At 52.8% G+C, this 25,482-nt stretch overlaps 1 protein-coding gene across 1 annotated transcript in view; it reads right to left on the bottom strand.

Moving 5' to 3' along the window:
* Positions 1-472: 472 nt before the first annotated feature.
* LOC119979455 (MORN repeat-containing protein 1-like) overlaps positions 473-25,482 on the bottom strand; it is a 261,776-nt gene continuing 236,766 nt past the window's right edge. Inside the window, exons 14-15 of the mRNA XM_038821709.1 lie at positions 6,679-6,755; positions 473-1,296 (exon numbers count right to left, since the gene is read on the bottom strand). Coding sequence (XP_038677637.1) covers positions 1,148-1,296; positions 6,679-6,755 — 226 coding nt within the window. The 3' untranslated portion in view covers positions 473-1,147. The remainder of the gene's footprint in view (positions 1,297-6,678; positions 6,756-25,482) is intronic.

The raw sequence follows: 25,482 nt of genomic DNA, 5'->3' as shown, positions 1-25,482 counted from the left end.
CGCCAATCCGGGAACAAATAGCCTTCAACATGGATCCTTAACTCGGAAATGATTGCACTGTTATGATTTTTTAAATCTCCCTTAATTGTTTCCCCTTCATACAGTATAGGAGGCCATTCGGGCCATCATGTTTGTGCTGGCATGCCTCCTGTTTCCCCATAGCCCTGCACTTCCCTGCAAGAAGGAAGGGTTAGAGCTTGAAGGCTGATCTCGTACCTCACCTGAGTGGTAATTGTTAAGTGGCAGGACATTTGAGGACGGGTGAATGACAGTGAGCTTGCTCCTGTCCTCGCCTAGTGTCTATAGTCACTGAATAGTGGTTAGGAAGCGCATGGCTTCGTATTCCTCGGCCTGGGGCAGCGAGGCAAACGATAACTCCACAACAAGCAGCCCAGCTGAAATCCACTAACTCGGCATAGACGAAAGAGTGAATCTCTGGTAAACATGGACAAAAACACTCGTGAAGCAGTCATTTGGACGTTCAGGCTGATCAGTTTGGGTAAATTATTTATTGTCGTTTTCTTCAGAAAGTGTTTGCTGCTGAATCTTCCCTCAGATCTGACCACCCGGTTCAGCTTATCCTCTCGACCAGACTGGGACACTTTCCCACCACCAGCTGTGTTTGAAGCTTACAGACTCTCACAGCTTTAAGGGAAGTGAAAACATTCAAACATGTTGTTTATTAAATAGAGATTTTTAAAAATTATATTTATACCTGAATTAACTGAAGTAAATATAATACAAAAAAAACCTCTAATCTTTTCTGGTACCAATCTGTTGTGAAGTGACACCTCCGCTTACAGCAGGGACTTTTCTATCTGTGCGCTTGTTGGTCCCATTTATAGAGCAGACTATTTTGAGTCTGGGCGTTTACTGTGGTTTAGCAAATTCCCTTTCACTTCTCAGAACTGGACTCAACTCTGACCCAGACTAATGGGATGAGAGTCTCTTCTGTCTGTGAGAGTGCGACATGAAATAGTGTTTGAAGCTGTCACCCCAGTGATGGTATCAAGGGAGAAGCTAGTGGAGAAAGGAAAGATCAAAGAAGGGGGTTATCTCTGGTAGATCAGAGGGGTGCAGGGCCAAAACAATACATGGATGCTGTTGCTTGAACTTCCTCAGATGTCGATGTTCTTCAGGGATCTCACTACTTGTTGGGCACCTTGTGGAGTTCTTTTCTGCTGCCCTTTCTATTTGGTTTCTGCGGTATAACCTTCAGGAGAACGAAAGCGGGCGAGAGAGTGCGACCCAAGAACGGTGGAGCTGTCACATCCTGCACCATGATAACATATTCACCTGAAATCAGAGATGCACCATTTTAAACTTTTTTCATTTGGATTTTATTCCATCCCCCTCCCCCGTTTACTTTGCCCATCTCCCCCAAAGGCAGGGATTCACTGGGGTACACAGTTCCAAGGGAACTGACAATGTGGCCATTACCCCACCCAAGAGGCCAGCCGTTGTGTGTCGATTAAATGTGGCGGACTACTCAACAGTGTTCCATCAGAGCCCACGCCTGTTCCTACCTGATGAGAGCTCTCCACTCCTCCAATTCAGGCCTCTTGAGTGTCCCTAACGTTTATGACTCCACCACTGGCAGCCATGCCTGCAGCTGTCTGGGACCTGAGCTCTGAAATTCCCTCCTTAAACCTCTCTGCTCTACCCCCTCCCTGGTCCTTTAATATGCTCATTAAGTCCGACCTCCTGGGCCAAGCTTTAGGTCACACATTCTAATATCTCCTCTTGTGGTTCAGTGTCAAAAATTGTTCGACCATGTTCCTTCTGTGAAACGCCCCGGGATATTTTATTTTGTTAAGGATGCTATAAAAATACAAGTTGTAGTTATTGTTGCTGTGCAGGAATCACCAGATAGGGATCAGGAGCAGGAATCAGGATTGTTTTTCCCTTCCTACTCATGGGGGAAGGAGGCGAGTTGTTGCAAACCTCACGGTGGCCCCAGGTAGTGACGCAAAGATCGAGGATAAAACCTGGGAGTTTCTGGTAAGCGTGGCTTGGAAGCAAACGTGGGAATGTGGATTTAACATAGGTTAACCCATCCCCTGAAGCTGACTCCTGTCTCCTTTTAGGATGCAACAGAGTCATACTTGCTGGAACTTCAGTACAAGGCACTTCTTAGTAATGCTGTAATAGGCAGACTTTGTTAGTGGCTGGGTCAGTGGATCTGCCAACTATTATGGGTGATGGTTCCTACAGAGCCGACTAATCTCGCCCTCATGATCCTGGTGAGGAAGCGGGCATTGACGTCGGAACGAGGACAAGATTATTCTCACTTCAGAAGCCCTGAGTAGGGTAAACTCGACCGCAACATGTGCCAGGCTCGGCCTGATTCAATTTAAGGTCGTTCACCAGGCCCACATGACGGTGGCTGGGATGAGCAAATTCTTTGGGGTAGAGGACAAGTGCGCTAGGTGCGCAGGAGGACCAACGAACCACGTACACATGTTTTGGACATGTCCGATGCTTAGGGGGTACTGGGAGGGATTTGCGAGGATCATGTCCCGGGTGCTAAAAACAAGGGTGGTGATGGGTCCAGGGGTGGCAATTTATGGGGTTTCGGAAGACCCGGGAGTCCAGGGGGAGAAAGAGGCCGATATTTTGGCCTTTGCTTCCCTGATAGCCCGGCGACAAATACTATTGGCGTGGAGGGACTCAAAGCCCCCGAAGACTGAGTTGTGGCTTGCGGACATGTCGAGTGTTCTGGGTATGGAAAAAATTAAGTTCGCCTTGAGGGGATCTGTACAGGGGTTCGCCCGGAGGTGGCAACCATTCATCGACTTCTTTGCGGGAGAGTGAGCGTCAGCGGGAGGGGGGAGGTTAGAGGAGAGTAGAGTAGGAGGGATAAATTGGCGGGTAGTGTCGATGAGAGAGGAGCGGGCTTGTGCAGTATGGTACGATTGAAGTATTGATTCTACGTGGAAGTTTGCACATTTTTGCCTTTTTTTGCTTTCTTTTTGTTGATGTTTGTTACTGTTTACAATGCCGAAAAATACCTCAATAAAATTGTTTGTTAAAAAAAAAAAGATTATTCTCCCTTGGGGTGACAAATAGCCTCCCGACATTCAATGACGGGAAACAGTAGGACAAAGATGCAGGCCATTCAATCTGCTCTGACATTCAGTTAGATCTACACCTCAACTCTATTTTCCCAGCCAGAAAAGTCGAACATTTCTGGTGGGGGAGACTATTTGGCCCACCATGCCAGCACTGTCATGTCCCGCGCCGAACAATCTATTGCTCCCACCCGTTTACGTGAGGAATAGAAAGTTGGATTGGGCAGTGGAAGGCTGCTGTGAAACTGTACCCAGCAAGAGTCGGCACTCTCTGGGTGGGGAAAGTCTCTAACTGAAGCACAATATTATTCTTCCGAAGAATCAGACAAGTCACAGTGTGTGTGCTGTGCGGTAAAAATATTTATACAGCTGATTCCAAAACTTCAACAAAAGGTTGCTTTTTTATCTTGTATGAGAGACATCATTTAGAATAAGGGGGAAATGAGGGCGGCAGGGTGGCGCAGTGGTTAGCACTGCTGCCTCACGGCGCTGAGGTCCCAGGTTCGATCCCGGCTCTGGGTCACTGTCTGTGTGGAGTTTGCACATTCTCCCCGTGTCTGCGTGAGTTTCACCCCCGCAACCCAAAGATGTGCAGGGTAGGTGGATTGGCCACGCTAAATTGCCCCTTAATTGGAAAAAATAACTGGGTACTCTAAATTTATTTTTTTAAAAGATGTGCATTTGTGTAGCACCTGTCACAAGAGTCACACAGGTGCTTCACAGCCAATTAAATTCGAAGGGAAGTTACTGTTGTAATGTGGGAAACACAGCAGCCAATTTGCACACGGTAAGATCCCACACACGGTGAATGAGGGATAAAGATTGTCCAACACTACGGAAGAGCTCCCCGGTCCTTCTTTGAAACAGTGATGCCCACTTGAGAGGGCAGACAGGCATTGCCCACGGTCTCCTCTGCAAGTTGACACCATTGACTGTGCAGCACTGTCTCCGTCCCGCGCAGCAACGGTCAACTCGAATCCAGTGCTTCAAACCTGAATCCACCACACTTTACCTCAGAGATAAGGGAGCGCTACCCACTGAACCAAGGGCGACACCTTGGTCTGAGAACCATCAGTTCTCACTGAATAGCCTGTGAGGTGTGGGTTGAGTGTTCGGAAGTGCGTGATGTGAAGCTGATGAATTGATACTGAGCACTCAGTCCCTGTATTCACTATACTTGAGGTTTTCAGCCGACACTTAGTGCCGAGACCAACATTAGTCACTACACAACAGGTGGGCTGAAGTGTGATGTTTTTTCAAAAAGGACATTATTTAATAAATTTAACCACAGGTGTTACAATAATAAAGAAATAATAGTCAGGGCCGACATGCTCTGAATCAAGTGCAGGGTAGTGTTAGCTGTCCAGTGTGATTTCCTTCACTCTTTTGTGCTGGTAGTCTGGGCAACTCTTAAATTCTAGAAATACTAATCAGCAGTCCAGCCAATGCCAGCTCAGAGTGTGCCACGCGTAATGGATTATCAGGGTCATGCTCACTGCACCAACTCGATTGGTACAAATTGAACAGCTTCCTGCCGACAATGAAAGAATTTGCATTTCTCCAGCACCTTCTCGGACCGATGGATGTCCTAATGTGACAATTCATTACTTTGAAAGTGTGGTCACTGTTGATGTGCAGGAAACACAACTCCCACGATCAGTACTGAGATGATTTTTAAGGAAGGCAGTGGTTATTGATCCAGAGGCCCAGGTCCAAATCTCACCACAGCAGATGGTGAAATTTGAATGCAATACAAATCTGGGGATAAACCTCCAATGGTGATCATGAAACCATTGTCGAGTTGTCGTAAAAGCCCATCTAGTTCACTAGTGTCCTATAGGAGAAGGAAATCTGCCATCCTTACCTGGTCTGGCCTACATATGACTCCGGACACACAGCAATGTGGCTAACTCTGAAATGGCTTCGCAAACCACTCCATTAAGGGCAATTAGGGATGGGCAGGGTTGATACAGCTAACCTTGAAAGAATAACACCAAATAATGCCCAGATAATCCATATTTTAGTGATGCCCTGAGGTTGTGAAAGGTGCTACACAAATGCAAACTCTGTCTTCCCTTCCAACACACTAGTAAAAAAAATGTACCCACTCTATGTGCCATTTATGTCACCTTGATTTAAATTTAATTCCAATCTTAACCTAGCTGTGGGTGTGGGTACAGGTGCCTCTGAATTAGGCAATGGTTAATCTCACTGGCTGTACTGTGGGTGTGGGTACAGGCTGTTCTGAGTGGGTCAATGGTTAATCTCACTGGCTGTACTGAGGGTGTGGGTACAGACTGTTCTGAATGGAGCAATGGTTAATCTCACTGCCTGTACTGCGGGTGTGGGTACAGACTGCTCTCAGTGGGTAATGACTAATCTCACTGCCTGTACTGAGGGTGTGGGTACAGACTGTTCTGAATGGGGCAATGACTAATCTCACTGCCTGTACTGTGGGTGTGGGTACAGACTGTTCTGAATGGGGCAATGGTTAATCTCACTGCCTGTACTGCGGGTGTGGGTACAGACTGTTCTGAATGGGGCAATGGTTAATCTCACTGCCTGTACTGCGGGTGTGGGTACAGACTGCTCTGAATGGGGCAATGACTAATCTCACTGCCTGTACTGTGGGTGTGGGTACAGACTGCTCTGAATGGGGCAATGACTAATCTCACTGCCTGTACTGTGGGTGTGGGTACAGACTGTTCTGAATGGGGCAATGGTTAATCTCACTGCCTGTACTGTGGGTGTGGGTACAGACTGCTCTGAATGGGGCAATGACTAATCTCACTGCCTGTACTGTGGGTGTAGGTAAAGACTGTTCTGAATGGGGCAATGACTAATCTCACTGCCTGTACTGTGGGTGTGGGTACAGACTGCTCTGAATGGGGCAATGACTAATCTCACTGCCTGTACTGTGGGTGTAGGTAAAGACTGTTCTGAATGGGGCAATGACTAATCTCACTGCCTGTACTGTGGGTGTAGGTAAAGACTGTTCTGAATAGGGCAATGACTAATCTCACTGCCTGTACTGTGGGAGTGGGTACAGACTGTTCTGAATGGGGCAATGGTTAATCTCATTGCCTGTACTGTGGGTGTGGGTACAGACTGTTTTGAGTGGGGCAATGACTAATCTCACTGCCTGTACTGTGGGAGTGGGTACAGACAGCTCTGAATGGGTCAATGGTTAATCTCATTGCCTGTACTGTGGGTGTGGGTACAGACTGTTCTGAATGGGGCAATGGTTAATCTCACTGCCTGTACTGAGGGTGTGGGTACAGACTGTTCTGAATGGGGCAATGACTAATCTCACTGCCTGTACTGAGGGTGTAGGTAAAGACTGTTCTGAATGGGGCAATGACTAATCTCACTGCCTGTACTGAGGGTGTAGGTAAAGACTGTTCTGAATGGGGCAATGGTTAATCTCATTGCCTGTACTGAGGGTGTGGGTACAGACTGTTCTGAATGGGGCAATGACTAATCTCACTGCCTGTACTGAGGGTGTGGGTACAGACTGCTCTCAGTGGGGCAATGACTAATCTCACTGCAGCAATTTGTTGCTCCGCCTGTCCTTCAGGTCCCAAACAGGTTTGGCCTCCTCTCTTACCCAGTCTCACGGTCTGTAGATCTGTGGCATTCTGCACCTTCTTTGATTTTCCGCCCAATTTGACACTTGTTTCAGATCTGCAAAGAAAAACAGGAAACAAGTGAGCAAGCAGCACAATTCCTGTCCCTCTCGATCAGAACCCTGTATTTTATTCTTCTAATGTGCCCCTGAACCTGCTGACACTCACCTGGGGGTCAAATTCTGCCGTGTTCCTGGCAACTCTTGACCAATTGACCGACCCTCGCGTGGACAGTGATTGCTTGGGCAGCCCAGATGGCTGCAAAGGGTTGGGGTAGGGAGGGGAGGCAAACGATGGTCTAACTCAATGGCCAGACGTGCACTTTCCAGCTAGACAGCAGTCCGTCATGGATGTTCGCACTGGACTAAACATCAGAGGAAAACCATCCAGCCCATCTTAGTTCAACCACTCAGAATGGCTGGAAAGCTTCCTAATTGCAATCCCTTGTTCCTAATTGAATCCTTGCTTTCCCCATCCACTACTTCACCTGCAGGTGCATTCCATGGATTGAAGCCGGACCAGGGCCACCTGTTGTCGGAGATTGCCTAATGCTTGTCCAAATTTGAAAAAAGTATGTCATTTAATTAGTGTGGAAATACGAGAAATGTCGTCCCAGCCCCATCCTCAGTGGCTCTGTCAGACTGCTGAGAGCAGAGTGAACCTCGCGTGGCATGCCGCTCTCAAGAGGAAAATTGTTACACGGCTAGGAGCATGTTTTGGAGAAGACACTTGATTTAATCTGTTAAGGAGAGAACAATCAATCAGTGCTGGGTAATATTTGGCTGCAGCGGGTTGCAAGGGAATAATTCAATTGCTGATTTCCAATAAACCAGGAGTTCAGAAAGGAATTTCTGTTTGGTTCCAAAGAATGAACAGGGGGGGGGGGGATTATTTTGAAATTCATTGCTGGACAGTCAGTATAGTTTGCAGGAAACAGTGAACATTATTTGCACATTTAAAACAATGCGCTGAATCTTTCCGCTTCGCGACGCCAGCAGCGAGAATTGTGATTGGGCAGAGAACAGCGCCAAATGGGCAAATCGTGCAATGTGCCCGGCGCCGATTCTGTCCCCACGCTCCAGTCCCTTGCTGGCACCGTTATTGAAGTTTGCTCCCACGCTGGCCGGTCCGTCTAAAACCGTCATTTGCATGGATTTAAATATCATTAGCAGCTTAGACACTTCATGCTTCACCCTTCTTGGGCGGACGTCTCGCGGGAGTGATTAAGTGTAAGTATTTACAAGCGGGGACTGGGCAACACATCTGTTCAGAGGGAGCGGGAGGATGAATTAACTCTCAAAAACCCTCAAAGAATTTGGGATTTTGGAGGTGTGGCTGCCCTGTCCAGGGGCAGGAGCTGCCAAGTCTGTGGACTCAAAGTCAACCCCTTGGGATCGAGGTGGCCTGGCTCAGTCCACTATTGCTGCAGCATGTTATTTAACCACACTCCTTTGGTGCTACTTACAGGTTCCTGGCTGCTCACCCTGCTGCCTGCTGTCCCTGCTGCCTGCTCACTCTGCTGCCTGCTCACCCTGCTGCCTGCTCACTCTGCTGCCTGCTCACTCTGCTGCCTGCTCTCTCTGCTGCCTGCTCACCCTGCTGCCTGCTCACTCTGCTGCAGGCTCACCATGCTGCCTGCTCACTCTGCTGCCTGCTCACCCTGCTGCCTGCTCACTCTGCTGCCTGCTCACTCTGCTGCCTGCTCTCTCTGCTGCCTGCTCACTCTGCTGCCTGCTCACTCTGCTGCCTGCTCACCCTGCTGACTGCTCACCCTGCTGCCTGCTCACTCTGCTGCCTGCTCACCCTGCTGCCTGCTCTCTCTGCTGCCTGCTCACTCTGCTGCCTGCTCTCTCTGCTGCCTGCTCTCTCTGCTGCCTGCTCTCCCTGCTGCCTGCTCACTCTGCTGCCTGCTCACCCTGCTGCCTGGTCTCTCTGCTGCTTGCTCACCCTGCTGCCTGCTCACCCTGCTGCCTGCTCACCCTGCTGCCTGCTCACCCTGCTGCCTGCTCACCCTGCTGCCTGCTCTCCCTGCTGCCTGCTCTCCCTGCTGCCTGCTCACTCTGCTGCCTGCTCACTCTGCTGCCTGCTCACTCTGCTGCCTGCTCTCCCTGCTGCCTGCTCACTCTGCTGCCTGCTCTCTCTGCTGCCTGCTCACTCTGCTGCCTGCTCTCCCTGCTGCCTGCTCTACCTGCTGCCTGCTCACTCTGCTGCCTGCTCACTCTGCTGCCTGCTCTCTCTGCTGCCTGCTCACTCTGCTGCCTGCTCACTCTGCTGCCTGCTCTCCCTGCTGCCTGCTCACTCTGCTGCCTGCTCACTCTGCTGCCTGCTCTCCCTGCTGCCTGCTCTCCCTGCTGCCTGCTCACCCTGCTCTCCCTGCTGCCTGCTCACTCTGCTGCAGGCTCACCATGCTGCCTGCTCACTCTGCTGCCTGCACTCCCTGCTGCCTGCTCACCCTGCTGCCTGCTCCCTCTGCTGCCTGCTCACCCTGCTGGGTGCTCACTCTGCTGCCTGCTCACTCTGCTGCCTGCTCACCCTGCTGCCTGCTCCCTCTGCTGCCTGCTCACCCTGCTGGGTGCTCACTCTGCTGCCTGCTCACCCTGCTGCCTGCTCTCCCTGCTGCCTGCTCTCCCTACTGCCTGCTCACCCTGCTGCCTGCCCTCCCTGCTGCCTGCTCACTCTGCTGCCTGCTCTCCCTGCTGCCTGCTCTCCCTGCTGCCTGCTCACCCTGCTGCCTGCTCTCCCTGCTGCCTGCTCACTCTGCTGCCTGCACACTCTGCTGCCTGCTCTCTCTGCTGCCTGCTCTCCCTGCTGCCTGCTCTCCCTGCTGCCTGCTCTCCCTGCTCACTCTGCTGCCTGCTCTCCCAGCTGCCTGCTCACCCTGCTGCCTGCTCTCCCTGCTGCCTGTTCACCCTGCTGCCTGCTCACTCTGCTGCCTGCTCACTCTGCTGCCTGCTCTCCCTGCTGCCTGCTCTCTCTGCTGCCTACTCTCCCTGCTGCCTGCTCACCCTGCTGCCTGCTCTCCCTGCTGCCTGCTCTCCCTGCTGCCTGCTCACTCTGCTGCCTGCTCACCCTGCTGCCTGCTCACTCTGCTGCCTGCTCACTCTGTTGCCTGCTCTCCTTGCTGCCTGCTCTCCCTGCTGTCTGCTCTCCCTGCTGCCTGCTCTCCCTGCTGCCTGCTCTCCCTGCTGCCTGCTCTCCCTGCTGCCTGCTCTCTCTGCTGCCTGCTCTCTCTGCTGCCTACTCACTCTGCTGCCTGCTCTCCCTGCTGCCTGCACACTCTGCTGCCTGCTCACCCTGCTGCCTGCTCTCCCTGCTGCCTGCTCTCCCTGCTGCCTGCTCACTCTGCTGCCTGCTATCCCTGCTGCCTGCTCACTCTGCTGCCTGCTCTCCCTGCTGCCTGCTCTCCCTGCTGCCTGCTCACTCTGCTGCCTGCTCTCTCTGCTGCCTCCCCACCCTGCTGCCTGCTGTCCCTGCTGCCTACTCACTCTGCTGCCTGCTCACCCTGCTGCCTGCTCACTCTGCTCCCTGCTCTCTGCTGCCTGCTGCCTGCTCACCCTGCTGCTTGTTCACCCTGCTGCCTGGTCACCCTGCTGCCTGCTCTCCCTGCTGCCTGCTCTCCCTGCTGCCTGCTCTCTCTGCTGCCTGCTCACTCTGCTGCCTGCTCACTCTGCTGCCTGCTCTCCCTGCTGCCTGCTCACTCTGCTGCCTGCTCTCCCTGCTGCCTGCTCTCCCTGCTGCCTGCTCACTCTGCTGCCTGCTCACCCTGCTGCCTGCTCACCCTGCTGCCTGCTCACTCTGCTGCCTGCTCTCCCTGCTGCCTGCTCTCTCTGCTGCCTCCCCACCCTGCTGCCTGCTGTCCCTGCTGCCTACTCACCCTGCTGCCTGCTCACCCTGCTGCCTGGTCACCCTGCTGCCTGCTCTCCCTGCTGCCTGCTCTCCCTGCTGCCTGCTCTCTCTGCTGCCTGCTCACTCTGCTGCCTGCTCACTCTGCTGCCTGCTCTCCCTGCTGCCTGCTCTCCCTGCTGCCTGCTCACTCTTTTTTTTTTTTTTTTTTTAATAAATTTAGAGTACCCAATTATTTTTTCCAATTAAGGGGCAATTTAGCATGGCCAATCTACCTATCCTGCACATCTTTGGGTTGTGGGGGTGAAACCCACGCAGACACGGGGAGAATGTGCAAACTCCACACGGACAGTGATCCAGGGTCAGGATTTGAACCCGGGTCCTCAGAGCCGTAGGCAGTTGTGCTAATCACTGTGCCACCGTGCCGCCCTGCCTGCTCACTCTGCTGCCTGCTCTCCCTGCTGCCTGCTCACTCTGCTGCCTGCTCACTCTGCTGCCTGCTCTCCCTGCTCTCCCTGCTGCCTGCTCACTCTGCTGCCTGCTCTCCCTGCTGCCTGCTCTCTCTGTTGCCTGCTCACTCTGCTGCCTGCTCACTCTGCTGCCTGCTGTCTCTGCTGCCTGCTCTCCCTGCTGCCTGCTCACTCTGCTGCCTGCTCACTCTGCTGCCTGCTCTCTCTGCTGCCTGCTCACCCTGCTGCCTGCTCACCCTGCTGCCTGCTCTCTCTGTTGCCTGCTCACTCTGCTGCCTGCTCACCCTGCTGCCTGCTCACTCTGCTGCCTGCTCACCCTGCTGCCTGCTCACCCTGCTGCCTGCTCTCTCTGTTGCCTGCTCACTCTGCTGCCTGCTCACCCTGCTGCCTGCTCTCCCTGCTGCCTGCTCTCCCTGCTGCCTGCTCACTCTGCTACCTGCTCACTCTGGTGCCTGCTCTCCCTGCTGCCTGCTCTCTATGCTGCCTGCTCTCCCTGGTGAGTGCTCTCCCTGCTGCCTGCTCACTCTGCTGCCTGCTCACTCTGCTGCCTGCTCTCCCTGCTGCCTGCTCTCCTTGCTGCCTGCTCACCCTGCTCCCTGCTCTCCCTGTTGCCTGCTCACCCTGCTGAGTGCTCTCTCTGCGGCCTGCTCTCCCTGCTGCCTGCTCTCTCTGCTGCCTGCTCTCCCTGCTGCCTGCTCACTCTGCTGCCTGCTCACCCTGCTGCCTGCTCTCCCTGCTGCCTGCTCACTCTGCTGCCTGCTCACCCTGCTGCCTGCTCTCCCTGCTGCCTGCTCACTCTGCTGCCTGCTCTCCCTGCTGCCTGCTCTCCCTGCTGCCTGCTCACTCTGCTGCCTGCTCTCCCTGCTGCCTGCTCACCCTGCTGCCTGCTCTCCCTGCTGCCTGCTCACTCTGCTGCCTGCTCACTGCGTCCTGTAAATGTTCCGATAGCCTCTGGTGATAGAGGAGCCCACCCAGGCCACCCCTCTGGAAACCCTCAGACCCCAGCTGTGTCAGCAAGCAGATGGGTGTGGCGAAGCACGGTAGCACAGTGGTTAGCACTGTTGCTTCACAGCTCCAGGGTCCTGGGTTCGATACCCAACTTGGGTCACTGTCTGTGCGGAGTCTGCACCTTCTCCCTGTGTGTGCGTGGGTTTCCTCCGGGTGCTCCGGTTTCCTCCCACAAGTCCCGAAAGACGTGCTTGTTAGGTGAATTGGACATTCTGAATTCTCCCGAATAGGCACCGGAATGTGGCGACTCGGGGATTTTAATGTAAGCCTACTTGTGACATTAATAAAGATTATTATTATTATCTCAATCAGTGGCCCACCGGGTGTTGGCGCCCCTCAGAAGGGATGGCCACCTGCAGAGGAAGCAGAGGATTAGCAGAGCTCAGTCCAAACAAAGGTTACTGCACCGTGCCCTTTGAACCCTCCCTGGTTCTCTGACCCTCTGAGGGCAGAGGCTTCACCAGTAACCCCCACCCCTCAGGATCACCCTGGGGAAGAGGGTGCCCCTCCTCTCCTCATTGGCATCGAGCAGTGCGTCCAGCTGGGACTCCTGTAATTGGGGACAGGTCTTCTCTGAGCCATCTCCGTGGCTGCAGTGAGTGTGGTGAGTGGAACTCTTACAAACCAGCTCCGGCTGTCAGGGTCTTGAGGGTTAATCCCGGCCCCAGCGGTTACACTGCCTGTGGGGCCGGGAATTGCTTTTTTTTTATTTTTATAAATTTAGATTACCCAATTATTTTTTCCAATTAAGGGGCAATTTAGTGTGGCCAATCCACCTATCTGCACATTTTTGGGTTGTGGGGGCAAAACCCACGCAGACACGGGGAGAATGTGCAAACTCCACACGGACAGTGACCCAGAGCCGGGATCGAACCTGGGACCTCGGCGCCGTGAGGCAGCAATGCTAACCACTGTGCCACCGTGCTGCCCGCAGGCCAATTTGCATGTCCTGAGCCGCAGAAACACAAATTGCACGCTATTCAGTCCCAGCGGGAACACTTAGGGCGGGATTCTCCCTCGATTAATGCCGGAATTGGGAAGCGCGATTGAGTGGAGAATCGATATTGATGCCGAAATTCTGGCAGACGCCCGTTTCACACCAAATCGCAATTCTCCGGTGCCTGGGCAGTGACGTCAATGCGTTCCACTCCGCATGTATAGTAGGCGATCTTGGCATATCATTAGCGGGCCTGACTCGGTATTCTCTGGGGCCTCCGTGATTCTCCGCCTCCTGATGGCGAGGTTCACTTGCTCTTTGAAACATCGTGAAACGGGCTGTGCAATGCTCCAGTGCAACCTGTGTCATTCTGTTGGCTGGGATGGTGAATGGGGGGAGTGTCAGCCTCCTGATGGAGGGGGGGAGTGTCAGCCTCCTGATGGAGGGGGGAGTGTCAGCCTCCTGATGGAGGGGGTGTGTCAGCCTCCTGATGGAGGGGGAGTGTCAGCCTCCTGATGGAGGGGGGAGTGTCAGCCTCCTGATGGAGGGGGTGTGTCAGCCTCCTGATGGAGGGGGAGTGTCAGCCTCCTGATGGAGGGGGGAGTGTCAGCCTCCTGATGGAGGGGGTGTGTCAGCCTCCTGATGGAGGGGGAGTGTCAGCCTCCTGATGGAGGGGGGGGGAGTGTCAGCCTCCTGATGGAGGGGGGGGGGGCTGTCAGCCTCCTGATGGAGGGGGGAGTGTTAGCCTCCTGATGGAGGGGGGAGTGTCAGCCTCCTGATGGAGGGGGGAGTGTCAGCCTCCTGATGGAGGGGGGAGTGTTAGCCTCCTGATGGAGGGGGGAGTGTCAGCCTCCTGATGGAGGGGGGGGAGTGTCAGCCTCCTGATGGAGGGGGGAGTGTCAGCCTCCTGATGGAGGGGGGAGTGTCAGCCTCCTGATGGAGGGGGAGTGTCAGCCTCCTGATGGAGGGGGGGGGGGAGTGTCAGCCTCCTGATGGAGGGGGGAGTGTCAGTCTCCTGATGGAGGGGGGGGGGAGTGTCAGCCTCCTGATGGAGGGGGGAGTGTCAGCCTCCTGATGGGGGGGGGGGGGAGTGTCAGCCTCCTGATGGAGGGGGAATGTCAGCCTCCTGATGGAGGGGGAGTGTCAGCCTCCTGATGGAGGGGGTGGGGGGTGTCAGCCTCCTGATGGAGGGGGGAGTGTCAGCCTCCTGATGGAGGGGGGGGGGGTGTCAGCCTCCTGATGGAGGGGGGAGTGTCAGCCTCCTGATGGAGGGGGGGGGGGGTGTCAGCCTCCTGATGGAGGGGGGGGGTGTCAGCCTCCTGATGGAGGGGGGAGTGTCAGCCTCCTGATGGAGGGGGGGGGGAGTGTCAGCCTCCTGATGGAGGGGGGGGGTGTCAGCCTCCTGATGGAGGGGGGAGTGTCAGCCTCCTGATGGAGGGGGGAGTGTCAGCCTCCTGATGGAGGGGGGAGTGTCAGCCTCCTGATGGAGGGGGAGTGTCAGCCTCCTGATGGAGGGGGGAGTGTCAGCCTCCTGATGGAGGGGGGGGAGTGTCAGCCTCCTGATGGAGGGGGGAGTGTCAGCCTCCTGATGGAGGGGGGAGTGTCAGCCTCCTGATGGAGGGGGGAGTGTCAGCCTCCTGATGGAGGGGGGGGAGTGTCAGCCTCCTGATGGAGGGGGAAGTGTCAGCCTCCTGATGGAGGGGGGAGTGTCAGCCTCCTGATGGAGGGGGAGTGTCAGCCTCCTGATGGAGGGGGGGGGGAGTGTCAGCCTCCTGATGGAGGGGGGAGTGTCAGTCTCCTGATGGAGGGGGGGGGGAGTGTCAGCCTCCTGATGGAGGGGGGAGTGTCAGCCTCCTGATGGGGGGGGGGGGGAGTGTCAGCCTCCTGATGGAGGGGGAATGTCAGCCTCCTGATGGAGGGGGAGTGTCAGCCTCCTGATGGAGGGGGTGGGGGGTGTCAGCCTCCTGATGGAGGGGGGAGTGTCAGCCTCCTGATGGAGGGGGGGGGGGTGTCAGCCTCCTGATGGAGGGGGGAGTGTCAGCCTCCTGATGGAGGGGGGGGGTGTCAGCCTCCTGATGGAGGGGGGGGGTGTCAGCCTCCTGATGGAGGGGGGAGTGTCAGCCTCCTGATGGAGGGGGGGGGGGGAGTGTCAGCCTCCTGATGGAGGGGGGGAGTGTCAGCCTCCTGATGGAGGGGGAGTGTCAGCCTCCTGATGGAGGGGGAGGGGTGTCAGCCTCCTGATGGAGGGGGGAGTGTCAGCCTCCTGATGGAGGGGGGGGAGTGTCAGCCTCCTGATGGAGGGGGGGGGGGGGTGTCAGCCTCCTGATGGAGGGGGGGGGGAGTGTCAGCCTCCTGATGGAGGGGGGAGTGTCAGCCTCCTGATGGAGGGGGGGGGGGGGTGTCAGCCTCCTGATGGAGGGGGAGGGGTGTCAGCCTCCTGATGGAGGGGGGGGGGAGTGTCAGCCTCCTGATGGAGGGGGGAGTATCAGCCTCCTGATGGAGGGGGGAGTATCAGCCTCCTGATGGAGGGGGGAGTGTCAGCCTCCTGATGGAGGGGGGAGTGTCAGCCTCCTGATGGAGGGGGAGTGTCAGCCTCCTGATGGAGGGGGAGGGGTGTCAGCCTCCTGATGGAGGGGGGGGGGGTGTCAGCCTCCTGATGATGGGGGGAGTGTCAGCCTCCTGATGGAGGGGGGAGTGTCAGCCTCCTGATGGAGGGGTGGGGGTGTCAGCCTCCTGATGGAGGGGGGAGTGTCAGCCTCCTGATGGGGGGGGGGTGGGTGTCAGCCTCCTGATGGAGGGGGGGGGGAGTGTCAGCCTCCTGATGGAGGGGGGGGGGGTGTCAGCCTCCTGATGGAGGGGGGGGGGGTGTCAGCCTCCTGATGGAGGGGGGGGGAGTGTTAGCCTCCTGATGGAGGGGGGAGTGTCAGCCTCCTGATGGAGGGGGGGGGAGTGTCAGCCTCCTGATGGAGGGGGGGGGGAGTGTCAGCCTCCTGATGGAGGGGGGGAGTGTCAGCCTCCTGATGGAGGGGGGAGTGTCAGCCTCCTGATGGAGGGGGGGAGTGTCAGCCTCCTGATGGAGGGGGGGAGTGTCAGCCTCCTGATGGAGGCGGAGGGGTGTCAGCCTCCTGATGGAGGGGGGGGGGGTGTCAGCCTCCTGATGGAGGGGGGAGTGTCAGCCTCCTGATGGAGGGGGGGGGGAGTGTCAGCCTCCTGATGGAGGGGGGGGGGGTGTCAGCCTCCTGATGGAGGGGGGGGGGGGGTGTCAGCCTCCTGATGGAGGGGGGAGTGTCAGCCTCCTGATGGAGGGGGGAGTGTCAGCCTCCTGATGGAGGGGGAGGGGTGTCAGCCTCCTGATGGAGGGGGAGGGGTGTCCGCCTCCTGATGGAGGGGGGGGGAGTGTCAGCCTCCTGATGGAGGGGGGAGTGTCAGCCTCCTGATGGAGGGTGGGGGGAGTGTCAGCCTCCTGATGGAGGGGGGGGGGGAGTGTCAGCCTCCTGATGGAGAGGGGGGGGGTGTCAGCCTCCTGATGGAGGGGGGAGTGTCAGCCTCCTGATGGAGGGGGGAGTGTCAGCCTCCTGATGGAGGGGGAGGGGTGTCAGCCTCCTGATGGAGGGGGAGGGGTGTCAGCCTCCTGATGGAGGGGGAGTGTCAGCCTCCTGATGGAGGGGGAGGGGTGTCAGCCTCCTGATGGAGGGGGGAGTGTCAGCCTCCTGATGGAGGGGGGAGTGTCAGCCTCCTGATGGAGGGGGAGTGTCAGCCTCCTGATGGAGGGGGGAGTGTCAGCCTCCTGATGGAGGGGGAGTGTCAGCCTCCTGATGGAGGGGGAGTGTCAGCCTCCTGATGGAGGGGGGAGTGTCAGCCTCCTGATGGAGGGGGGAGTGTCAGCCTCCTGATGGAGGGGGGGAGTGTCAGCCTCCTGATGGAGGGGGTTTGTCAGCCTCCTGATGGAGGGGGGAGTGTCAGCCTCCTGATGGAGGGGGGAGTGTCAGCCTCCTGATGGAGGGGGAGTGTCAGCCTCCTGATGGAGGGGGGAGTGTCAGCCTCCTGATGGAGGGGGGGGGAGTGTCAGCCTCCTGATGGAGGGGGAGTGTCAGCCTCCTGATGGAGGCTACTTGGTTGGGGCGATATCACATCCAAACAGTGGCGGACTGGCCAGGGTGTCAGCTTGCCCGATGGCAAGTGGGCCCCTGATGAAGTGGCCCCCTTTATCAAATAAAAATGCAATAAGAAACAAACAAAGACAACTAGGGCAGCACGGTAGCATGGTGGTTAGCATAAATGCTTCACAGCTCCAGGGTCCCAGGTTCGATTCCCGGCTGGGTCACTGTCTGTGCGGAGTCTGCACGTCCTCCCCGTGTGTGCGTGGGTTTCTTCCAGGTGCTCCGGTTTCCTCCCACAGTCCAAAGATGTGCGGGTTAGGTGGATTGGCCATGCTAAATTGCCCGTAGTATCCTAAAAAGTAAGGTTGGGGGGGGTTGTTGGGTTACGGGTATAGGGTGGATACGTGGGTTTGAGTAGGGTGATCATTGCTCGGCACAACATCGAGGGCCGAAGGGCCTGCTCTGTACTGTACTGTTCTATGTTCTAACTGTTTTAGTAATAAAAAGGAATAAGAAAAAAAAGAGAACAGGACACAAATAAGCAGTGCATGAAAAGGAACGAAGCAGGGGAGGTAGTGGAAGGATGTGGAATAGGGGGACCCGGGTCGGGCATAATTAAGGAAATTCCATGTTTTCAGCAAGAGTGTGTGAATTTAAAGATAAAGTTACAATTCGTGATTTGAGATGGTTGGCAACTTCAAAGGATATCAAGCAGTAGTCTTGGTTCAGCCGGTACATCGGTCCGGGGCCCGGAGAGCCAAGAAGGGGCCCGTGAATCTCTGAAGGGCCCTTAAAAATTATAATTAATTAGATAAATAAATCTCCAACTTCTTTCCTGAGATTTGTATTCTAACTTAATAAAATATAATTGTTTTTAAAAAGAGCAATACCAAATAAAAATGCAATAAAGAAACAAACAAATAATCACTCAGTGTATGAAGGAACGAAGCAGTGTTAAACAGTGTGAAAAGGAGTGGGGGGGTGGGGGGGGGCTGGTTCACCTGGGTCGGACATAGTTGGAAATCCACGTTTTCAGCAAGAGTGTGTGAATTTAAAGATAAAGTTACAGTTCGTGATTTGAGATGGTCGGCAACTTGAAAGGATATCAAGCAGTACATAGGGTCGTGAGGTCACCGAAAAGGAGAAGCGGTACCTTTGACCGTGAATCATGAGGTCAAAGATATTGAAGTGATAAGCCATGATCGGTAAACTCAAAGGGTTGCGACTTGTAACACTACACTGGTATCAAACTGGACATGTTAACTTTGGTCGTGGGACCATTCTTAATGTCTTACTATAGTCGGACCAAACTTCTAAGTTTCAACAGTTGTCTCAGTTGCTTGCTGGTGTGAACACTGGACAGTGGATTGTCTCCTCTTCTGCAACTGCATAGGCCACAGTAGTATTGACTAATGAACATAGCCTATTGAAGTGTAAGTAAGTTATTTTATATTTTTTTATCAAGTAGGGGTTTATCTGGCGTTCCTTCAAGTTATTCTTGCAATCATCAATATTAATTTCTCCCAATGTGGGCTATTTTTAATTAAGTTTTTATTTCAGGAATATTAACCCTACCAGCATGGAAAAGAAAAAGCATAAATCTGGGTCACTAAAACACAAAGAACAAAAAGAAGCAGAAAGGAAGGAATCAGCCAAGCGATGCAGGCCTATTACAGAGTTTATAATACCACAAGCACAATCCACATCAATATCCAGTTCTGCAACAAATAATCAAGAAGCAAGAAACAATGCTCATGGTGATGATGCAATAACATGCGAGTTACAAGAACAGAGAAGAACTACTTTGAATGTAGTGACAAATACAAGTGCATCCATTACTAATCAACCCAGGCCCAATATTTCTTCTGGCTTCCTTGTTCCGGTATCTGTACTGCCTGTACATGCAACATCTGAACACATAGCTTCAACTAGTGACAGGGAATCAGATATTCCTTCAAGCATAAATGACTTGGTTTCTGAAGCACATCCTGTAAATGAACCTACGCAAGAAAATGAAAGATCAATTACTGGAATCTTCCAATATCCATCACGAGCAAAGCTAAAACAGTTTTTTGCTGAACATCCACTTCAGCCACTTGATGATCTGCCATTTGATGCTCGTTTGTATGAGTGGAAATTTATGAATGACTCAGTCCCAAGAAAATGGCTAACATATAACAAAGAAAATAGATGCTTATATTGTTCATACTGCTTAGCCTTTGAGTTTCCTAACACTTGTAATCCATCACCCGTTGTACGTGGCTTTAGTGACAACAGGCTTATTAGCCAGAGCTTGACTTTACATGAATCGACAACAACACATGTCAGAAATGCTCAGCAATATATCAGTGTGGTTAATGATGGCACCTTAGATAAATTTTTTACAGCATCACTAATTAAAAGGAAAGAAGTATTGAAGCAGAGAAGCATTGCCATGAGGATTATAGACATCATAAAGATGTTAGGCAAGCAAGCACTTCCTTTTCGAGGTCACAGAAATGAATCGGCCTACACTCTAGGTAATGAGGTTCTGAACCATGGCAATTGTTTTAGCTACAGTGCAGTTGATGGCAAAATATGACCCCATTATGGCAGCTCATGTTTCTGCAGTGCAAAACAAGTCTAAACAAAGAATCAAACGATTAGAGCAACAAGGAAAGGCTCAAAGTAAAGGCCGTGGTGGACTTGTTACATACCTGAGTAAAACAACTGTAAACATGTTAATCAAAATTATGAAGAATATGATACAAGAAAGAATTAGTCATGAAGTTTCTCAAGCAAAATATTATTCTATTCAGGTTGATTCAACACAAGATAATTCATCCATCGATCAGTTTAGCATTATTATTCGGTATGTGCTTAAAGGTATTATCTGTGAGCGACTACTTTCAGTTGTGCCAAGTAATGATGGTACAGGACAGGGACTTTTTGATCTATTGATTGAAACATTACAGCATCTTAAAATTGACCCACAAAGATTTTTATCTGATACCACAGATGGGACTGCAAGCTACCATGGCCAGTATAATGGTTTACAAAGTAAAATTGCTGATGTGGCTGATCAACATGTTCATATATGGTGCTATGCCCATGTCTTGAATTTGGTGATAACTGAAACAACAAAATGTTGTGTGCCTGCAGTTTCTTTTTTCAATTTGCTCCAGAATATAGCAACTTTTGTGAAAGCATCATACAAGAGAATGGCTGTATGGATAGAAGTTGTTGGAAAACATCTAGGACAAGAAAAAATGAAACAATTAAAGCTAATTGGTGAGACCAGATGGTCAGGAAAATCCAATGCAGCAACAACTATATTTGGACGTTTTGATGATGCCGCTGCCAATACTTTCGTAAATCTATTGACATGCTTATCAATGATACAAGATTCAGAAAAGTTTGATGCAAAAACAAAACATGAAGCAATTGTTTTACTTCAAAGTCTTCTAAAGTTTGAAACCATATTCACAGCATTTACTTACTTGTATATATTTGAAACAACAACCCCGTTATCAAGTTATCTACAGACAAGTGGTTTAGATATGTTTACTGCATGGAGTTTGGTAGATTCAGCTACAACAAAGTTGAAGGAACATTCAGACAAGAACATTTGATAACGTTCACAGCAAGGCTTTGGAATTTGTAAATAAATGTAATGACAGGATTTCACAGGTGAATATGGATGAAAATCAAACATTGGAAATTGATGCGTTGGAAACAGCATTGCCAGTTAAGAGGCAGAGGAAGAAGAAAAGAATGGCAGATGAGCTTATTGATGATGAAAGAAATTCCTCAGATTCTCTAGCTGATTTTCGAGTAAATGTGTTTAACCTAATAATGGATCGCATTGTCCAGTCACTAGAATCACGCTTTGTACAACACAAACAGTTGTATAAAGATTTGTCCTGCTTGGACCCAGCAAAGTTTAAAACTATTGCAGAGAAGGGCCTTGAAAATGAAGCATTGGAAGGTATTATTAAGCTGTTTCCACAAATCAGCAAAGATCAAGTAATATTGGAATTGTTTTCTTTTGCTTCAAACTTTGATGTATTAAAGCTATTGCTTAATGATGGTGAGAATATGGATTCCAGTTGCAACAATTGTAAAATTTGCAGCACTTGCCCATCGTGTGTATTAAAAATTCTGGCATCCAACAGACTTCATGACAAGGCATATGATAACCTTTATGAACTTTATAAAGTCATCTGCACACTATCAGTTACTCAAGTCCAATGTGAGAGGACATTTTCAAGCTAAAAATCATAAAGACAAGGTTAAGAAATTCGCTGTCTGAGGAGAATTTGGAATCATACATGTTGCTATCCATTGAAAAGGAATTGTTAGATGAATTGGATGCAGAAGCAATTATTGGCAGATTCGCACAATCATCTAGCGAACACAAACGATTGCTCTTAATATAGTGGACTGCATGCAATGCTTTATTGTGCTTTTGAACTATCTGTTAATGTGTAAATTGTGCAGTAAACTATTTAAAAATATCAACCAATTACTTAAAATTAAAAAATAAATAAAAAATTCAATTATAACAATCTGTATTTACATTTGGTATCTACTGCCAGTAATATGTACAGTACATGTAAACTGTAATTACTAAGAAATACACATTTTTTCCACAAAAGTTTTAATTGTACCCTTTTTTCCATATGTATTTTTTGAAAATTTTATTTATTCGTTATGAAAATTAAATGATAGCATTGTAGTTGTGGGTGGGCCCCCTTTGTCTCCTGGCAACCAATATTTTTAGACCCAGTCCGACACTGCATCCAAACCTCTACATGGGCGAGGATGGAGTACACTAGGTCATAAACTGTCTCCAATCTGCGTAGAAATAATTAAACATAGGTTCAGTGTTTAGGATGCCTTTTTGTTTGATGAATTGGCAGACATAGATAAACCTGATGTAGCGTTCTTCACATGTACACCAATGTGCAGGAGGTATAGAAATGGAGTGGGTTTGGGTCGAGTGGAATGTTAAAATGTATAAAGACTCAAAGCCAAACAAATCCTGCTCTCACCCACCCACTTCCTATTTTATTGGAGATGGGATGAGGGAATGTGGGTGACTAATCTGCTCAAGGAAGGTGGGTTGGTTATTTAAATATTTTGCTGAGGCTACGTGTCTCAGATTTAATCTCTCTTCCAGATGTAATGCTGGCTGACCGAGTTCATCATGCCGCAGGAACTCTGGCACAGAAAGGAGGGTAAGACTACTCGATGGAGCAGGTAATGTTTTCGTCAGCACTACTTTTGGGCCAGAAGGAGCAGAACTGTTTCTTTCCTGGCACCCCCAAGCGAATCTGTTTCCTACTCAGACTAACAAACCAGCCACAATTGTACCTAGCACCACCCCATCGACCTCCCATCTCTACCTCCCATCACTCTCAGAAGCCCTGCAATCCCTCTCGACCACGTTGTATCCACCACTGACGTCTCTTCCCTGAGGAGTTTGTTCTTGGGTCGTGGCCATATCTCGAGTGCTTCCTGCCCAAAAAAGTGAGCCAAGCCTGAGAACCAGGCTGGCTTCTGCCTGGCAAACCTGTTTAAAAAAAACCTGCCAACTGTGGAGTTAAAAAGCCCTGGCATCCGGGGAAACCTTAGAGGTTCTCAACGAGACCTTTAGCCTCCTGGCTTTGAAATGGCACCACAGTAAATATCAGAGCCTAACTCCACTCTTCCCATATTTGGGGAGCCCCTTTGCACATCTCTGCCACTCCCGGACACGATACATAAAAAGTTGGTTGTCTGAACTGTTGACTTCTTTATTTCTATGTGAACCACAAGCTGTTTATTATATTGACCGAATGACCACACAACCAGTGTATTCATTCAAAAGAAAGTTTATTAATAACACAAGACTTATTTCTATAGGCCATGGTTCACGCGGCTACGCACTAAACTGACCTAATAATTAAGATGACCTTTACTTAACTTCGGGGTGACCGGCTCTGTGCAGGAGATAAGGCCTTTATCTGGGCGCTGTACCATCTGCTCCTGGTGGCGACGGGTTTGCAATCCGGAGTTAAGTTTGCAAATAGAGCATAGAACAGTACAGCACAGAACAGGCCCTTCGGCCCTCGATGTTGTGCCGAGCAATGATCACCCTACTCAAGTCAACGTATCCACCCTATACCAGTAACCCAACAACCCCCCCCCCCCCCATTAACCTTATTTTTTAGGACACTAAGGGCAATTTAGCATAGCCAATCCACCTAACCCTGCACATCTTTGGACTGTGGGAGGAAACCGGAGCACCCGGAGGAAACCCACGCACACACGGGGAGGACGTGCAGACTCCGCACAGGCAGTGACCCAGCCGTGAATCGAACCTGGGACCATGGAGCTGTGAAGCATTTATGCTAACCACCATGCTACCGTGCTGCCCCTAGGGAAGGTGGGTCGACCTTTAGGGTCACGAGGCCACACACAGTAAGGGGTGGTAGGGGCTCGCTGAATTTCAGTGTTAGGCTCTGGCGATTACACTGGAATGCCAGGCCGAGTAGCAAGGCAGCGCAGAGGTTGGGGAGGATGTAGAGGCGGAAGCCGCTGAATTCTACGCCCTGGACCGTGAGCGTGGCGATGCAGTATCCCCGGATCGCCATGGAGTGGGACCCGGAGGCCAGGGAGATTCTCTGAATGGCGGGGTGAATTGTGAGGGAGCAGCGCCTTACCGTATCTGGATGGATGAAGCTTTCGGTGCTCCCGGAGTCCAGCAGATCAGAGGTCTTGTGCCCATCGATCTTCACGCTTGTCGAGGCGGTGGCTAGATTGTGCGGGCGAGACTGGTCAATCGTGACCGAGGCGAGTCGCGGCTGGTCGTCGTTGGTGTCGAGCGATGGGGTGCCCGGGGGGGCACGGGTCCTGGAACGTTGGTGGCGCCCATGTGCCGTGGGGGAGACAAGGTGGCGGCGCCCACAGGCCTCGCGTGTCGGGGGTTGACAAAGATGGCGGCGCCCAAGGGCGCACGTGGTCCGAGGAGGGGAAGACAGCAGCGCCCACTGGCCGTGCGTGGTCCGAGGAGGGTAGGTGGCGGCGCCCACTGTCCATATGCGAGGGGGGTTGGGGCGATAGCGGCGAGTGCGCGGGCCTGGCACACCGCAGCGAAGTGCCCCTTTTTGCCTCATGCCTTGCAAAGGGCAATGCGGGCGGGCAGCATGGCGGGGGTGTTTCTGTTGCCCGCAGAAGTAACATCGGGGGCCTCCAGGGTTGGCTGGCTGGCGCGTGGCACAGACGTAGGGTTGGCTGAGTGGGGTCCCCGATGGGGCGGCCGACTGTGGAGTCCACGATGCGGAGGAGGAGTGGGCCGCAGGGCTGGGGGTGTAGGACTGAAGATTGTGTGAGGCGAGGTCGAGTGTGACCCTATGCGTCCCGCATGAGGAGGTTTGAATGTTCCGTGGCCATGACGGCCTAACAGTCACAGTCTCTGACCAGGGGAATTAAAGCACGCCAGGAATCTTCTATGGACTCACCAGGGAGTTGCCTACGAGTAGAGAGTACAGGCGGAATTCTCCGCTCCCGGGAAAAATTGGGAGGGCCGTCGTGAACTCGGCCGAGTTTCACGACGGCCTCGGAGGCCGCTCCTCGCCCCCTAGTCTCCCCTCCCGGCGGGGCTAGGAGCGGCGCTCCGTAACTCTCGGCCACGGGGGCGTCGCGCCAAGAATGACGCGGCCGGCGCACCTAATGAGGTCAGCCGCGCATGCGCAGGTTGGCCGGCTCCAACCCACGCATGCGCGGCTGATGTCATGATGCTGACGGCACGAACCCGCGTATGCACGGTGGCCATCTTTCCCCTCAGCCACCCCGCAAGACGTGGCGGCTTGATCTTGCAGGGCGGCGGAGGGGAAATAGTGCGTCCGATTTGGACGCCGGCCCGACGATCGGTGGGCACCGATCGCGGGTCTGTCCCCTCCTGAGCACAGTCGTGGCGCTCTTGCCCCAAACGGCCCCCTAGAAGCCCCAAACGGGCATCTGGCGCCCGTTTCACAACGGCAGCGACCAGGTGTGTTTGCCGCCGTCGTGAAATGGTCGTGAACGGCCGGCCGCTCGGCCCATCCGGGTCGGAGAATCGCCGTTCGCCGTGAAAAACGGCGAACGGCGATTCTTCCGAGCGGGGGGTGGGGGGGATAATCGCGGGTGGCTCCAGGGGAGCGTGAAAAATGTCGGGGGGCCCTCCCGCGATTCTCCCACGCCGCATGGGGAGCGGAGAATTCCGCCCTACGTGTCTGGCGAAGAGCATGTTCGTCCGCTGGGCGTAATTCTCTTTCAGTAGCGCCATGGCTCCATCGTAGGTCGGCGCGTCCTGGATGAGAGGAAATACGTTGGAGCTCAGCCGCGAATAGAGTATCTGGAAAATCTGAGCTTCCGGAATTGGGTCTGGTGCAGACCTGATGTAAGCTTCGAAACAAGATAGCC

The sequence above is a fragment of the Scyliorhinus canicula genome, chromosome 16, assembly GCF_902713615.1.
Source record: "Scyliorhinus canicula chromosome 16, sScyCan1.1, whole genome shotgun sequence".
NCBI lineage: Eukaryota > Metazoa > Chordata > Chondrichthyes > Carcharhiniformes > Scyliorhinidae > Scyliorhinus > Scyliorhinus canicula.
Note: the sequence above shows the minus strand (reverse complement) of the source record. Positions and strands in the feature narration are given on the sequence as shown.